Source organism: Trachypithecus francoisi, unplaced genomic scaffold (genome assembly GCF_009764315.1).
Source record: "Trachypithecus francoisi isolate TF-2019V2 unplaced genomic scaffold, Tfra_2.0 Contig00137, whole genome shotgun sequence".
Taxonomy (NCBI): Eukaryota; Metazoa; Chordata; class Mammalia; order Primates; family Cercopithecidae; genus Trachypithecus; species Trachypithecus francoisi.
The window spans coordinates 51,234-68,316 of NW_022680485.1; the positions used below are offsets into that span (position 1 = coordinate 51,234).

General features: G+C 38.5%; 1 protein-coding gene across 9 annotated transcripts in view; it reads right to left on the bottom strand.

Moving 5' to 3' along the window:
* Nucleotides 1-10,845: 10,845 nt before the first annotated feature.
* LOC117064905 (zinc finger protein 91-like) overlaps nt 10,846-17,083 on the bottom strand; it is a 338,773-nt gene continuing 332,535 nt past the window's right edge. For all 9 annotated transcript variants that reach the window (XM_033179697.1, XM_033179619.1, XM_033179545.1 and 6 more), the window contains one exon: nt 10,846-15,141. In XM_033179697.1, the coding sequence (XP_033035588.1) occupies nt 12,104-15,141 (3,038 nt within the window). In that variant the 3' untranslated portion in view covers nt 10,846-12,103. The remainder of the gene's footprint in view (nt 15,142-17,083) is intronic.

Sequence of the window (17,083 nt, forward strand, 5' to 3'; positions counted from 1 at the left end):
GAACATTGGCGGCAGCTGCTGTCCTCACCCTTGAAAGTCTAAAACTATCTTTCCAAGCCAACTTAACAGTTTATTCAACCCATAACGTCAAAGACATGCTAGCTCACCACAGTGTACTAAGTTTCATCTCTCCCCCACGGCTCCTCCAACTGTATGCTCTATTCATAGAAACTCCACACATCACCATGCTAACCAGCTCCCATCTAAACTTGGCCACGTTCTTAGCTGAAGCTACCACTGTCCAAGATCCTACACACTTCTGTGTCAACACTATTCAAACCTTTCTTATAGCTTTTCCAAACCTAACAGAGCAACCACTTCCAGATGCCTTCTTTACTTGGTTTGTAGATGGCAGCTCCTTCCTACAACAAGGATGCCAGCATGCTGGCTATGCTATAGTGTCACCCCCCCGACACACACACTATTCAAGCTAATCCGCTCTTCCTAGGCACCACCTCCCAAAAAGCTGAACTCATCACCCTCATTCAAGCTCTCACTCTAGCAGTCAGACAACAGATCAACATATATTCAAATTTTCATTATGCTTTCCACATAGTGCACTCACATTCATCCATCTGGAAAGAACAGGGTTTCCTAACTGCAAAAAAAAAAAAAAAAAAAAACACTCCTGTCATAAATGACTCTCATCAGCAAGCTCCTTCAAGCCACTAGACTCCTGCAGAAAGCTGCCATCATTTATTGCAGGGGCCACCAAATGCCGGACAATCCTATATCGGCTGGAAATCTAGCAGATAGAGAAGCCAAACAAGTAGCCCTACAATCTGTGCAAGGCCACTTTTTGTGCCTCTCTTCGTTCTCTCCTCTTTACTCCCCAGAAGAAAAGGGGGACTACCAAGCCCAAAACCTTCAAAACCAAGGACTATTGTATGTCAAGGAAAGGCGCTTCATTCTTCTTCACAATTTCTATCCTCCATAAGCCTCCACAACTCTTTCCATGTCAATTACAAACCTCTCCTGCAACTTCTCCACCCTATCCTCACTTGCCTTCACCTTTCCAGCCATATTTGAGAGATTACCCAGTCCTGCTCTATCTGCCAATCAGTATCAACCCACAGCTGCCTCTGGCCACCGCCTTTTCCCACTCACTAAGCCCAGGGCCAGGTACCCAGGCAAGACTGACAAGGAGACTTTACTCACATGCTGCCCGATAAACAGCTCTGCAATCTTCTAGCCTTTGTCTGTACTTTCTCCAGGTGAGTAGAAGCTTTCCCAACAACTTCAGAAGATGCAAATGTCATCACACAAACTCTCAACATGCATAATTCTCCATTTTGGACTATGAACATTCATCCAGTCTGACAATGGGCCTGCCTTCCTCAGACAAAGTACCCAAGGTGTCTCTATATCCTTACGTATAAAATGAGTTCTCCACACACCCTACAGTTCTCAATCTTCAGGCAAATTTGAAAAAAATTATCTGTTGTTAAAGCCCAACTCATCAAGCTGGCTCTAGAAACCCTCCAGTGGTGCACACAAAAAAAATCTCCCTTTTGCCCTCATGAGATTCTGCACAACACCAAAGGCACAGTCTTTATAGTCCCTTTGAAATTATGTTTGGCTGAATGTTGCGGGAAGTCAGGGACTGGCTGAAGCTGCGTCAGAAGAACATAAAGTGTGAAGATTTCATGGACAATCACTAATTCCCAAAATTAATACTTTTATAATTTCTTACACCCGTCTTTATTGCAATCTCTGAATATAAATTGTGAAGATTTCATGAACATTTATCACTTCCCCAATCAATACTCTTATAATTTCCTATGCTGTCTTTAATCTCTTAATCCCATCATCTTCATAAGCTGAGGATGTATGTTGCCTCAAGACCCTGTGATGATTGCATTAACTGTACAATTGTTTGTAAAATGTGTGTTTTACAAATGAGATCTGATTGTAAAACATGGGTGGTTGAACAATATGAAATCAGGGCACCCTGAGAAAGAACAGATTAACAGCAATTTTCAGGGAACAAGGAAAGATAACCATAAGGTCTGACTGCCTGCGGGGTTGGCAGAATACAGCCATATTTTTCTTCTCACAGAGAGTCGATGGAAGGACATGTGAATAGGGGAAATATCACTGATTTCTTTTCCCAGCAAGGAATATTAATAATTGATAACCCTGGGGAAGGAATGCATTCCCAGGGGCAGGCCTATCTGTCTTATGTGGCAGGGCAGTCTGTCTTATGTGGTTGAGAGAAGGCATGAAATATGCCCTGGTCTCCTGCAGTGCCCTCAGATTTGCTTGGATTGGAAAATTCCAGCCTGGTGAATTCTAGTCAGACTGATTATCTGCTTGTGAACTCTGTTTCCTGTTAAAATGTTTATCAAGACAATGTGTGCCCAGTAGGACATGGACCCTCATCAGTAATTCCAATTTTGCCCTTGCCTTGTGATCCTGTTCTCCCCATTTGCCTTGTGATCTTTTACTGCCCTTTGAAGCATGTGATCTCTGTGACCCACTCCCTATTCACACCCCCTCTTTTGAAATCCCTAATAAAAACTTGCTGGTTTTGCAGCTCGGGGTTGCCATCATAGTCCTACCAATATGTGATGGCATTCCCGGAGGCCCAGCTGTAAAATTTCTCTCTTTGTACTCTTTCTCTTTATTTCTCAGACCGGCCGACACTTAAGCAAAATAGAAAAGAACTTACGTTGAAATATTGGGGGGCTGGTTCTCCCAATAACCAAATTTTGTCTCGGGGCCTCCACCCTTCCCAGATTCTGAGCCACTAGGGAATTACCTCCCCTCCTTAATCCAGACACAGTCTTTCTTTCACCTCCTTGTCCTTTCAACATAACTGTCTTGCAGGCACAGATGTGTTTATCTGCCAACCCAACCCTCACAAAACCCTACAACTGAAGTTGACAGGCCCCTGCACTGTGATACTCAGCACGTTGACTGCAGTGAGAGTCCAAGGACTCCCCAACTGGATTCATCGCACCAGGGTCAAGCTCACCCCCAAGGCTACTTCTTCCTCCAAAACATTAACAGTGGGAAACACTCTTGGAGTCCCTGTATGTAATAATAATTTAAAACAAACAAACAAAAAACAACCACGATCCTTAAAGGCAGGAGGAAGCCAAAGATGGCAACAGGATGAATGGCCTCCAGAACCGATCATCGAATATTACGGTCCTGCCACTTGAGCTGAGGATAGTTCATGGGATTATTGCACTCCCATATATATGCTAACTAGAATAATTAAGACTACAGGTAGTTTTAGAGATAATCACTAACCAAACCGCCTCAGCTCTGGAAATGCTCACAGAACAACAAAACCAAATGCATGTGGCTATTTATCAAAACAGGCTAGCACTAGACTACACATTAGCAGAAGAAGGTGGGGTCTATAATAAGTTTAATATCGCCAATTGTTGTCTTAACATAGACGATAACAGAAAAGCAGTACTAGGAATCACTTCAAAAATCAGAAAAGTAGCCCATGTACCAGTCAGAACCTAGAAGGGGTGGGACCCAACAAACCTTTTAGGAAGGTGGTTCTCTAATTTAGGAGAATTTAAAACGCTGGTAGGACCAGTAATCTTCATCACCGCGTTCCTCCTGTTGCTCTCCCATGTAATCCCACTAATGATAAAAGCCACTAGAACTCTTGTTGAAACTACAGTTGGCCACCAGACAATCCAGACAATGCTCCTGCTACAATGACACAATGGGTATCAACCCGTCTCTCAAAAATACCCCAAAAATTAAGTTTTTATTTTTTGAAGGTACCCATCCCACTCCTATGTCATGCCTGAAGTAGTTAATGAGAAAGTTGTCCCTTTTTTCTATAACCAAATAGACAGGAATGAAAGATTCTCCCTGGGGTCTGAAAGCTTAAGGGAATGAATAACTTCTCCCTCCTCAGGCCCAGTTCCAAGGTGCAAGGCCACTTGTGCCAGCAGCATGCATCAGCAAGAGAGTAGAAGCAGGAAGAGATCTGGCCAGGAGACACATTCCCCCTTAAGATCAAGAGGGAGGTTGTCCAGTACTAGGTAGCAGTCGCGTCAGACTGGGACACTTCCTGTTTACAGAGGACTATAAAACCCCTGCTCTGTCCTGACTTGGGGCTGAGGCCATTTTAGATCTCAGCCCGCCTGCACCCAGGTTCTCATTAAAACAGTCTGTTCTCCACATTGCCTCATCTTGTCTGTTGGCGTGCTCTCAGGGTTCGAACCAATACAAGAGCCTTGCAATCCCCATCTGCCCAAGCTGATCTGTCAACACAGAAAATACTTTCATGCTGGGCAGTGGCTAAAGCCTGTAATCCCAGTCCTTTGGGAGGCTGAGGTGGATGGATCACCTGAGGTCAAGAGTTTTGAGACCAGCCTGGCCAACATGGCGAAACCCCATCTCTACAAAAACACAAAAATTAGCTGGGCATGATGGTACACACCTGTAATCTCAGCTACTCGGAAGGCTGAGGCAGGAGAACCGCTTGAATCTGAGAGGTGGAGGTTGCAGTGAGCCAAGATTGCGCCATTGCACTCCAGCACGGATGACAGAGCAAAACTCCACCCCAAAAAAAGAAAAAAAAAAAAAGAAAAGAAAATGTTTTCAATATTTCAGGGTACAAATTCAAGATGAGTATTATTTGTGATATATAAGAAGGCTGGATGGAGAGAATAAAGGCTCTGATAAATTGGGAAGAATTATTTTAAAGAGATCCTTTCACTGTCATGAGAAGAAAATGGAAAAGGTAGTTGAAACAATCTTGTTAGGCAAAAGCATCAGAAGTAGAAATGTAAATGATTGCAATTCTAAACACATGAAATTCTAGAAGAAACTGTGAACACAGTTTTGACCTGGGACACCTATCTAAGAATCAACCATGTTTTCTCTCTTCTGTAATTCTTTCTCAGGTGAGATTATCTGAACAAATTACCACCTTCAGCTTGAGAATGTGTCTTTAAAGGCATTAGGAACAGACGCTCTGAAGGAGGTAGACTGCTCCGACAGGACCCGGGAGACACCCCAAATACTGTGAGTGCCCCAACTGCAGAAGTGGGAACGGGAGACCCTCCTCTCCTGAACACAAACCCCCATACAGAGTGCAGGAGACAGCAGGGAGGCCCTGGGAGCTTGCTGAATCCCCAAGCAGCCCATTCCTGCCTGGCACCACAGGAATCCATCAGGAGGGACGACAGAGGAGCAGGGGGTAAAACACCAAGGGGAGAAGGACTTCCCTAGCTGAACTTTGCAAGAATTTGAACAAGGCAAGAAGCCTCCTGGCCAGAACTCGGCGGGGGAGGCAAGAATCTGGCTTGCAGACTTCACAGGCAGGGAAAAACTAAAGCACTGTTCTTTCCCAGCTGGGAGGCAGGAAGCCTTAAGCAATTTTCAAGCCCAACTTGCCCTCCACCTGGAAACAGACTAGGGGCTGTTGTGGGGGCAAAGTGAAATTGAGACCGGCTCTTTGGTTTGCATGGGAGCTGAGTGACGCTTGTGACTGCCGGCTTTCCCCACTTCCCTGACATCCTGTATGACTGAGCAGAGACATCCATAATCCTCCTAGGTACAAAACTTTAGTGACCTTAGAATCTTACCCCCACCCTCCACAGCAGCCGCAGCAAGACCCGTCCAACAAGAGTCTGAACTAGACACATCTAGCACCTCTCGCACCCAATTATTCTTCCCTACCCAACCTGGTGGTAGTAGACAAAGAACATAATCTTGCACTGCAGTCTTGAAGACAGAGCAAGGCTCTGTCTCAAGAAAAATAAAAATTAAAAAATAATAATAATAAAAATTAAAATAAAAAAAACCACAAAACACCAAACTATGTAGGCAATAAAGAGCGTGATGAATGCAATGCTACCGCACATTTCAATATTAATATTGAATGTAAATGGACTAAATGCTCCACTTGAAAGACACAGAACTGCAGAATGAATAAGAACTCACCAATCAACTATCTGCTTTCTTCAGGAGACTCAGCTAACATAACACATAAGGACCCAAATAAACTTAAAGGGGTGGAAAAAGGCATTTCATGCAAATGGATACCAAAAGCAAGCAGGGGTAGCTATTCTTATACCAGACCAAACAAACTTTAAAGCAACAGTGATTAAGAGACAAAGAGGGACATTATGTAATGGTAAATGGCCTAATCCAACAGAAAAACATCACAATCCTAACCATGTATGCATCTAACACTGGAACTCTCAAATTTATAAAACAATTACTAACAGACCTAAGAAACGAGATAGACAGCAACACCATAACAGTGGCAAACTTTGATACTCCACTGACAGCACTAGACAGGTCATCAAGACATAACGTCAACAAAGAAACAATGGATTTAAACTATACCCAGAAACAAATGGATTAACAGATATGTACAAAACATTTTATCCAACAACTGCAGAACACACATTCTACTCAACAGTGCATGGAACTTTCTCCAAGATAGATCATATGATAGGCCATAAAATGATCCTCAACAAATTTAAGAAAATTGAAATTATGTCAAGCACTCTCTCAGACCATAGTGGAATAAAATACGAAATCAACTCCCTTCAAAACCACACAAATTCATGGAAATTAAATAACCTGCTCCTGAATGAGCACTGGGGCAAAAAACAAAATCAATATAGAAATTAAAAAATTCTTCAAACTGAGTGACAATAATGACACAATTTATCAAAACCTCTGGGATACAGCTAAAGTGATGCTAAGAGGAAAATTCATAGCCCTAAATGCCTACATAAAAAAGTCTGAAAGCAAAAACGGACAATCTAAGGTCACACCTCAAGGAACTAGGGAAACAAGAACAAACCAAACCCAAACCTAACAGAAAAAAGGAAAATAACCAAGATCAGAACAGAACAAAATAAAATTGAAACAAAAAAATACAAAAGGTAAATGAAACAAAAAGCTGCTTATTTGAAAAGATAAATAAAATTGATAGACCATTAACAAGATTAACCAAGAAAAGAGGAGAGAAAATCCAAATAACCTCACTGAGAAATGAAACAGGAGATATTATAACTGACACCACTGAAATACAAAAAAATCATTCAAGGCTACTATGAACACGTTTACACACATAAACTAGAAAACCTAGAAGAGATGAAAAAATTCCTGGAAAAATACAACCCTGTTGCTTAAATTAGGAAGCATTAGACACCCTGAACAGACCAATAACAAGCAGTGAGATTAAAGTGGTTAATTTAAAAATTACCAACAAAAAAAGTCCAGGACCAGATGGATTCACAGCAGAATTCTACCAGATATTCAAATTAGTACCAATCCTCTTGACACTATTCCACAAGATAGAGAAAAGAGGAACCCTCCATAATTCATTCTATGAGGTCAGCATCACCCTAATACCAAAACCAGGAAAAGATACAACCAAAAAAGAACACTACAGACCAATATCCTTGATAAACATTGATGCTAATATTCTTAACAAAACACTAGCTAACCGTATCCAACAACATGTCAAAAAGATAAACCATCATGATCATGCTGATTTCATACCAGGTATGCAGGGATGGTTTAACACACACAAGTCAACAAATGTGATATACCACATAAACAGAACTGAAAACAAAAACCACATGCTCATCTGGATGCAGAAAAAAAATTTGACAAAATTTAGCATCACTTTATGATTAAACCTCTCAGCAAAGTTGGCATACCAGGGACACTGCTTAATGTAATAAATAAAAATTATCTATGACAAACCCACAGCCAACATAATACTGAATAGAAAAAAGTTGAAAGCATTTCCTTTGACAATGGGAACAAGACAAGGATGTCCACTCTCACCACTCCTCTTCAACAGAGCCATGGAAGTCCTAACCAGAGCCATCAGACAAGAGAAAGAAATAAAGGGCATCCAAATCAGTAAACAGGAAGTCAAACTGTCCGTTTGCTGATGATATGATCATTTACCTTGAAAACCGTAAAAACTCCTCCAGAAAGCTCCTAGAAGTGATAAAACAATTCAGCAAAGTTTCTGGATACAAGATTAATGTGCACAACTCAGTAGCTCTTCTATTCACCAACAGCAACCAAACAGAGAATTAAATCAAGAACTCAACCTCTTTTACAATAGCATAAAAAAATTAAATGAATATACCTGATGAAGAAGTTGAAAGACCTGTAAAAGGAAAATTACAAAACACTGCTAAAAGAAATCATAGACAACACGAACAAATGGAAACACACCCCATGCTCAAGCATGGGTAGAATAATTTGTGAAAATGACCATACTGCCAAAAGCAATCTATAAATTCAACACAATCCCCATCAAAATACCATCATCATTCTTCACAGAGTTAGAAAAAACAATACTAAAATTCATATAGAACCAAAATTCATATAGAACCAAAAAAGAGCCTGCATAGCCAAAGCAAGACTAAGCAAAAAGAACAAATCTGGAGGCACCACACTACCTGATTACAAGCTATATAGGCCATAGTCACCAAAAGAGCATGGTACTGGTATAAAAATTGGCACATAGACCAATGGAACAGAGAACCCAGAAATAAACCCAAATAATTACAGCCAAGTGATCTTCAAAAAAGCAAACAAAAACATAAAGTGGGGAAAGTACACCCTTTCAACAAATGGTTCTGGAATAATTGGCTAGCCACATGTAGGAGAATGAAACTGGATCCTCATCTCTCACCTTATAAAAAAATAAACTCAAGATGGATTAAGGACTTAAACCTAAGACCAGAAACTATAAAAATTCTGGAAGATAAAATCGGAAAAACCTTTCTAGGCATTGGCTAGGCAAAAATTTCATTACCAAAAACCAAAAAGCAAATGCAATAAAAAAAGATAAATAGCTGGGACCTAATTAAACTAAAGAGCTTCTTGCATGGCAAAAGGAACAGTCAGCAGAGTAAACAGACAACTCACACAGCGGGAGAAAATCTGCACAATCTATACACCTGACAATGGATTAATATCCAGAATCTACAACAAACTCAAAAAGTGGGGTAAGGACATGAATAGAAATCCTCAAAAGAAGATGGCCAACAAACATATAAAAAATGGTTAACATCACTAATGATCAAAGAAATGCAAATCAAATCCACAATGCGATACCACCTTATTCCTGCAAAAATAGTCATAGTCAAAAGATCAAACAACTGTAGATGTTGGCATGGATGTGGCAATCAGAGAACACATTCATACTGCTGGTGGGAATGTAAACTAGTACAGCCACTATAGAAAACATATAAATGCATATGGAAAACAATGTGGAGATTCTGTAAACAACTAAAAGTAGAACTACCATTTAATCCAGCAATCCCACTACTGAGTATCTACCCAGAGAAAAAGAAGTCATTATTTGAAAAAGGTACTTGCACATGCGTGTTTCTAGCAGCACAATTCACAACTGTAAAATCATGGAACCAACTGAAACGCCCATGAATTAACGGGTGGGTATAGAATCTGTGAGATACATACATGTGTGTGTGTGTGTGTGCGCGTGTGTGTATATATATACAATATGTATGTGTATTTATATATATATACACATGCACACACATATATATGTTGGAATTATAATTTTATATATATATATATATGTTGGAATACTACTCAACAATAAAAAGGAATGAATTAACAGCATTTGCAATGTCCTGGATAAGATTGGAGACTATTATTCTAATGGTAAAACAAATATCGTATGTTCTCACTGATATGTGGGAGGTATGCTATGAGGATGCAAAGGCATAAGAATAATACAACGGACTTTGGGTACTTGGGGGCAAGAGTGAAAGGGGAAGGGATAAAATACAACATATATAGTGCCGTGTACACTGCTTGGGTGCACCAGGATCTCACAAATCACCACTAAAGAACTTACTCAACTAACCAAATACCACCTGTACATAAGTAACTTATGGAACAATAAAATTTTAAAAAATTATTCTTATAATTACAGACTGGCTCACATAATGAATTCTTCATAAACTATTACACAGGCCAGGCCTGGTACCTCATGCCTGTAATCTCAGCACTTTGGGAGGCTGAACTGAGTGATCACCTGAGGTCACACTTTGGAGACCAGTTTGACCAACATGGTGAAACCTTATCTCCTAAAAATACAAAAATTAGCCCAGGCAAGGTGGCTCATGCCTGTAATCCCAGCACTTTGGGAGGCTGAGACGGGTTGATCATGAGGTCAGGAATTTGAGACCAGCCTGACCAAAATGGTGAAATCCTGTTTCTACTAAAAATACAAAAATTAGCCGGGCATGGTAGCACGTGCCTATAATCTCAGCTACTCAGGAGGCTGAGGCAGGGGAATTGCTTGAACCTGAAAGGCAGAGGTTGCAGTGATCCCAGACCGCACCACTGCACTCCAGCCTGGGAGATGGATTAAGACTGTCTCAAAAACAAACAACAACAAAAAAAACCCTATTAAACAAAAAAGAAAATTAAAGTCCAGCATGAGTGCCAGTCAAGTTAAAACAGAGAACTTGCATGGGGAGATTCTGAACCAAAAGATTGTACAGTAATAAATTCAATACAAAGGAGATAGCATAAATTTGCTTTCAGCATTTTTGAGAATTTTTGTTTTCTAGTAAATTAGACACCTTCTTAAAATGATTTATTTTGTTCCAGTATTGCTTTTTTTCTCCTATAGTTTCAAACTTATACTCAAACACACTCCAGAATTTATTTATACCTAAGATTCATCTTTAGACTAATAGATGTGTATTTTTAACTCAATGTTAATCAATACTAACAGTCCATATGTGCTTGCAGGCAGAGGCCACATGTTCAAAGAAAAATATATTAAAAAATTTTTAAAGATTTATTCGGGACTCAGAAATGTATGTATTTTACTTATGTTTGTATATAATTTTTATTATGACCATAAAAATAATCCTGTAGTCAATAACAATTTAATTGTACATTTAAAAATAACTAAAACTGTAGAATTGAATTGTTTGTAATACAAAGAATCAATGCTAAAGGTAATGGAGACAGTATTTAGTCTAATGTAATGGTTATATATTGTATGCCTGTATCAAAATATACCATATATGGCATAAATATGTACACCTATTAGGTATCCACAAAAATTAAGAATACATTTAAATGTGAAAATAAAAATAAAAATTTAACCTAAAGGAACAATATTCTTTAACTTAATGGCAATTAAGTCACTGGCAAAAAAGTTTACAAGAGATGTCAGTCCATTTATCTTACTAAACAGTATATTTTTACCATCTTTTACTTACACCCTTGAGTAGGGTGGAATAGGTTAAAGTTAGAGGCATAATAACACTTAATTGAATTCACTATTTAACATGTTAAAAATGTTGAGTTGAAAAGTTAAGTTCACATGTAATTTATAATTTTAAAATATACTGCAATATTTCATAAAAATGCAATCATATTAATTTTAACTAAAATTAAGAATGTTTTCCTTTCATAATAATGCAGAAGAATACTAATCTGAACACCTACCTCATGCGTCACTCAATATTACAAGTTAACCACAAAGATCCTCTCTACTTAAATTTTCATCATGCATCTTACATTTTAATGTCCTTATCTTTCCATAGAAAAGGTCATAAATAATGCCTCTTCATATTTGTAATGCTTTTCCAAAATAAATACTCTTCTGTACTTTAAAGACGTATTTTCTGATCAATCTTTTTACACTTCTAATGTTTTTATTTAGTATGAACGCTCTGATTTTGAGTAAGATGTGAGCAGGTATTAATGGCATTTTTACTTTGTCTATATTTGTACACTTTTTCTCAAATATAAATGCTTTCCTGTTCATTAAGGTGTGACCATTGGTTCAAAGTTTGGCCACATTGTTCACACTGGTAGTTTTCTCCAGTATGAATTATCTTATCTACAATCAAGTGTGACAATAATTTAGATGCTTTGTCGTATTCTTCACATTTCTAGGATTTCTCAGCAGTATGATTTTCTTGCTGTTTAGAAAAGTTTGAGTTGTCAAAAGCACTGGCACATCTTTCAGGTTTGTAGAGTTTCTCTCCAGTATGAATAATCTTATGTCTGTTAAGAATTCAGGACTTTTTATAGACTTTACCACATTATTCACACTTGTAAGATTTCTCTCCAATACAAGTTATCTTATCCGTGTAAGGTGTGAAAACTGGTTAAAGGTTTTGCCAATTTTTTCCTGTTTGTAGGGTTGCTGTCCAGTATGAATTTTCTTATGTCTGATTAGGGCTGAGGACCAGAAAAAGGATTTGCTACATTCTTCACATTTGTAGAGTTTTACTCCAGTATGAATTACCTTATGTTTAGCAAAGGCTGAAGACCGGTTAAAAGATTTCCCACATTCTTTACATGTGTAGGGGTTCTCTCTAGTATGAATTTTCTTATGGTTAGTAAGGATTGAAGACTGGTTAAAGGCTTTGCCACATTTTTCACATTTGTAGGGTTTCTCTTCAGTGTGAATTATCTTATGTTTAGTAAGAGCTGAGGACTCTTTAAAGGCTTTGCCACATTCTTCACATTTATAGGGTTTCTCTCCAGTGTGCATCCTCTTATGTCTAGTTAAGGTTGAGGACTGGCTAAATGCTTTGCCACATTCTTCACATTTGTAGGGTTTCTCTCTAGTATGAATTCTCTTATGTCCAGTAAGGGTTGAGGATGATATAAATGCTTTGCCACATTCTTCACACTTGTAAGGTTTCTCTCCAGTATGAATTATCTTATGTGTAGTAAGCTTTGAGGATCGATTAAAAGCTTTGCCACATTCTTCACATTTGTAGGGTTTCTCCCCAGTGTGCATCCTCTTATGTCTAGTTAGGGTTGAGGACTGGCTAAAGGCTTTGCCACATTCTTCACATTTGTAGGGCTTCTCTCCAGTATGAATTATCTTATGTTCAGTAAGAGTTGAAGATTTCCTAAAAGCTTTGCCACATTCTTCACATTTGTAGGGTTTCTCTCCAGTATGAATTATCTTATGTGTAGTAAGGGTTGAGGATTGGCTAAAAGCTTTGCCACATTCTTCACATTTGTAGGGTTTCTCTCCAGTGTGCATCCTCTTATGTGTAGTAAGGTGTGAGGGTTGGCTAAATGCTTTGCCACATTCTTCACATTTGTAGGGTTTCTCTCTGGTATGAATTCTCTTATGTTCAGTAAGGGTTGAGGACCAGAAAAATGCTTTGCCACATTCTTCACTCTTGTAAGGTTTCTCTTTAGTATTAATTACCTTATGTGTAGTAAGATTAGAAGATTGATATAAAGCTTTGCCACATTCTTCACATTTGTAGAGTTTCTCTCCAGCATATATTATGTTATGTTTAGCAAGGGTTGAGGGATGCTTAAAAGCTTTGCCACATTCTTTACATTTGTAGGGTTTCTCTCCGGTATGAATTGTCTTATGTTTAGTAAGGGTTGAGGAATGGCTAAAAGCTTTGCCACATTCTTCACATTTGTAGGGCTTCTCTCCAGTGTGTATCCTTTTATGTCTAGTTAGGGTTGAAGACCACATAAATGCTTTATCACATTCTTTACATTTGAAGGGTTTCTCTCTAGTATGAATTCTTTTATGTTTAGTAAGGCTTGAGGACCAGATAAATGCTTTGCCACATTCTTCACACTTGTAAGGTTTCTCTCCAGTATGAATTATCTTATGTGCAGTAAGATTTGAAGATCGATTAAAAGCTTTGCCACATTCTTCACATTTGTAGAGTTTCTCTCCAGCATGTATTATTTTATGTTTAGTAAGGGTTGAGAGTCGCTTAAAAGCTTTGCCACATTCTTTACATTTGTAGGGTTTCTCTTCAGTATGAGTTATCTTATGATTAGTAAGGGTTGAGGAATTGTTAAAAGCTTTGCCACATTCTTTACATTTGTAGGGTTTTTCTCCAGTATGAATTCTCTTATGTTTAGCAAGGGTTGAGGAATGGCTAAAAGCTTTGCCACATTCTTCACATTTGCAGGGCTTCTCTCCAGTATGTATCCTCTTATGTCTAGTTAGTGTTGAGGACCATATAAATGCTTTGCCACATTCTTCACACTTGTAAGACTTCTCTCCAGTATGAATTATCTTATGTGCAGTAAGATTTGAAGATCGATTAAAAGCTTTGCCACATTCTTCACATTTGTAGCATTTCTTTCCAGTATGAATTATTTTATGTGTAGTAAGGGTTGAGAATTGCTTAAAAGCTTTGCCACATTCTTTACATTTGTAGGGTTTCTCTCCACTATGAATTATCTTATGTTTAGTAAGGGTTAAGGATTGCCTAAAAGCTTTGCCACATTCTTCACATTTGTAGGGTTTCTCTCCAGTGTGTACCCTCTTATGTTTAGTAAGGGTTGAGGATTGCCTAAAAGCTTTGCCACATTCTTCACATTTGTAGGGTTTCTCTCCAGTGTGTATCCTCTTATGTCTAGTTAGGGTTGAGGACCATAGAAATGCTTTGCCACATTCTTCACATTTGTAGAGTTTCTCTTCAGTGTGTATCCTCTTATGTCTAGTTAGGGTTGGGGACCATAGAAATGCTTTGCCACATTCTTCACACTTGCAAGATTTTCCTCTAGTATGAATTTTCTTATGCCCAGTAAGGGTTGAAAGCCAGATAAATGCTTTGCCACATTGTTCACACTTGTAAGGTTTCTGTCCAGAATGAATTATCTTATGTGTAGTCAGACTTGAGGACTGATTAAAAGTTTTGCCACACTCTTCACACTTGTAGATTTTCTCTTCAGCACAAATTATTTTATGCGTAATAAGGGTTGAGAGTTGCTTAAAAGCTTTGCCACATTCTTCACATTTGTAGGGTTTATCTTCAGTATGAATTTTCTTATGATTAGTAAGGGTTGAGGACCAATGAAAGGTTTTTTCACATTCTTTACATTTGTAGGACTTCTCTGTAATACTTATCGTATGTCTATTTGAATTTAAAAATTTATAAAAGACTTTCAAATATTTACCACATTGAAATACTTTGCTCCGGGTAGTTGTGAAACACTGGTTAAGTTTACTATAATCTTCTCTGTACACCTTACACTCATCCACACTTTTACAACTTTTTCTTAACTGTAAATTCTCATGTCCACATTTTTCATATTTTCTCAGTAATACTTTTTGAAAAGAATCTTCCATGCCCTGCTCTGGCCAAAAGTCTTGAGCAAAATGAGGACATATATCTGAAAAAAAATAAAAAATATTAAATTACTCCACTGACTGAACTCAAATGAACATAGTTTTAAAATCCTACCTATAAAATTACACAAACTACATAAACAAAATAGCACTGCAAAATACCACAGGCCCTAAGTCTTTTTATTTATTTATTTATTTATTTGAGATGAGTCTCACTCTGTCACCTAGGCTGGAGCGCAGTGGCGCGATCTCGCCTCACTGCAAGCCCCGCCTCCAGGGTTCATGCCATTCTCTTACACAGGCCCTAATTCTTTCATAGGCATATATATGTAACAAAAACATACAGATCAAATTACATCTATATTAATAAGTGTGTGCGGTGTCTTGGGTGAGCACAATGCAAAAAACCACACAGAAAAAAAAGAAATCTGTTAAATTTACCCGACACAGCTTTTCCTGCTTCCCATTATAATAGTGTGCCTTTAGAGGTAAATTGCCAACTCTTGGTTTCTGTTTTAAAAGAAAGGTAAAATACTAGCCCATTCATTTTTATTTCTAGCTTTTAGGGGCTTTTCCTGACACTCGTTTCTGTCTCTTATGACATAAAGTGTTGAAAGAAACCATAGCATAATTTTGAATGACAGTTTGAGTGCTGAAACCAAAGAAAAATGTTACAGCAGCAGAGAGATCACAGTACCACAGAAAGGAAACAGGCATAGCAAGTGATTACTGACTTCTACAAAGTAACATGAGTAAACCCTCTTAATTAAAAATAAACACAAGGGCCGGGCGCGGTGGCTCAAGCCTGTAATCCCAGCACTTTGGGAGGCCGAGACGGGCGGATCACGAGGTCAGGAGATCGAGACCATCCTGGCTAACACGGTGAAACCCCGTCTCTACTAAAAAATACAAAAAACTAGCCGGGCGAGGTGGCGGGCGCCTGTAGTCCCAGCTACTCGGGAGGCTGAGGCAGGAGAATGGCGTAAACCCGGGAGGCGGAGCTTGCAGTGAGCTGAGATCCAGCCACTGCACTCCAGCCTGGGCGACAGAGCGAGACTCCGTCTCAAAAAAAATAAAAAATAAAAATAAAATAAAATAAAATAAAAATAAACACAAAATTTCAGACAACACATACCCTAAGAACATATTGGAGAAATTCCCCTAATCATTAGACAAGATAGTTGTTTTCAGACTATGCCAGGACAAAACTACATTATAAAGACTTTGACAGGTAGCTTTTTTTGATGTCCACATCTCAAAGATTATAATATATACAAAATAGGGCAATATGATTCCACCAAAAATATAAAATTTTCAGAAAGAAACCATAAAAAGATGTGTACATTAATTTTAAGAATTGATAATAAATTGAATAATACTGATTAAAATAGGAACAGAGACAAATACAGAGAATCAGAAAAATGAGGATGAGAACAAAAATATTTAAGATTTCAAAAAAACAGAAATTGTGGAAGTAAAAATATAAAAACTGATCCTAAAAGTAAGAAAAAATGATGTAAATATAAAGAAGCTCAACAAACTAGGATCACAGAAAGATATTTATAATAAACACATATATAAGCACGATTTCAAAAGTCACAGACAAAAAAAAAAAAATCTCTGAAGCTGCAAAATAAAACTGATGTGCCAAGCCAGGTATGGTGGCTCACACCTGTATTTTAGGCACTTTGGGAGGTCAAGGCGGACAGATCACCTAAGGTCAGGAGTTTGAGACAAGCCTGGCCAACATGGTGAAACCCCGTCTCTACTAAAACTACAAAAATTAGCCAGGTGTGGTGGCGTGTACCTGCAATCCCAGCTACTTGGGAGGTTGAGGCAGATCATGAGGTCAGGAGTTCGAGACCAGCTTGACCAACATGGAGAAAACTTGTCTCTACTAAAAATACAAAATTAGCTGGGTGTAGTGGCACATGCCTGTAATCCCAGCTACTCAAAATGCTGAGGCAGGAGAATCGCTTGAACCCG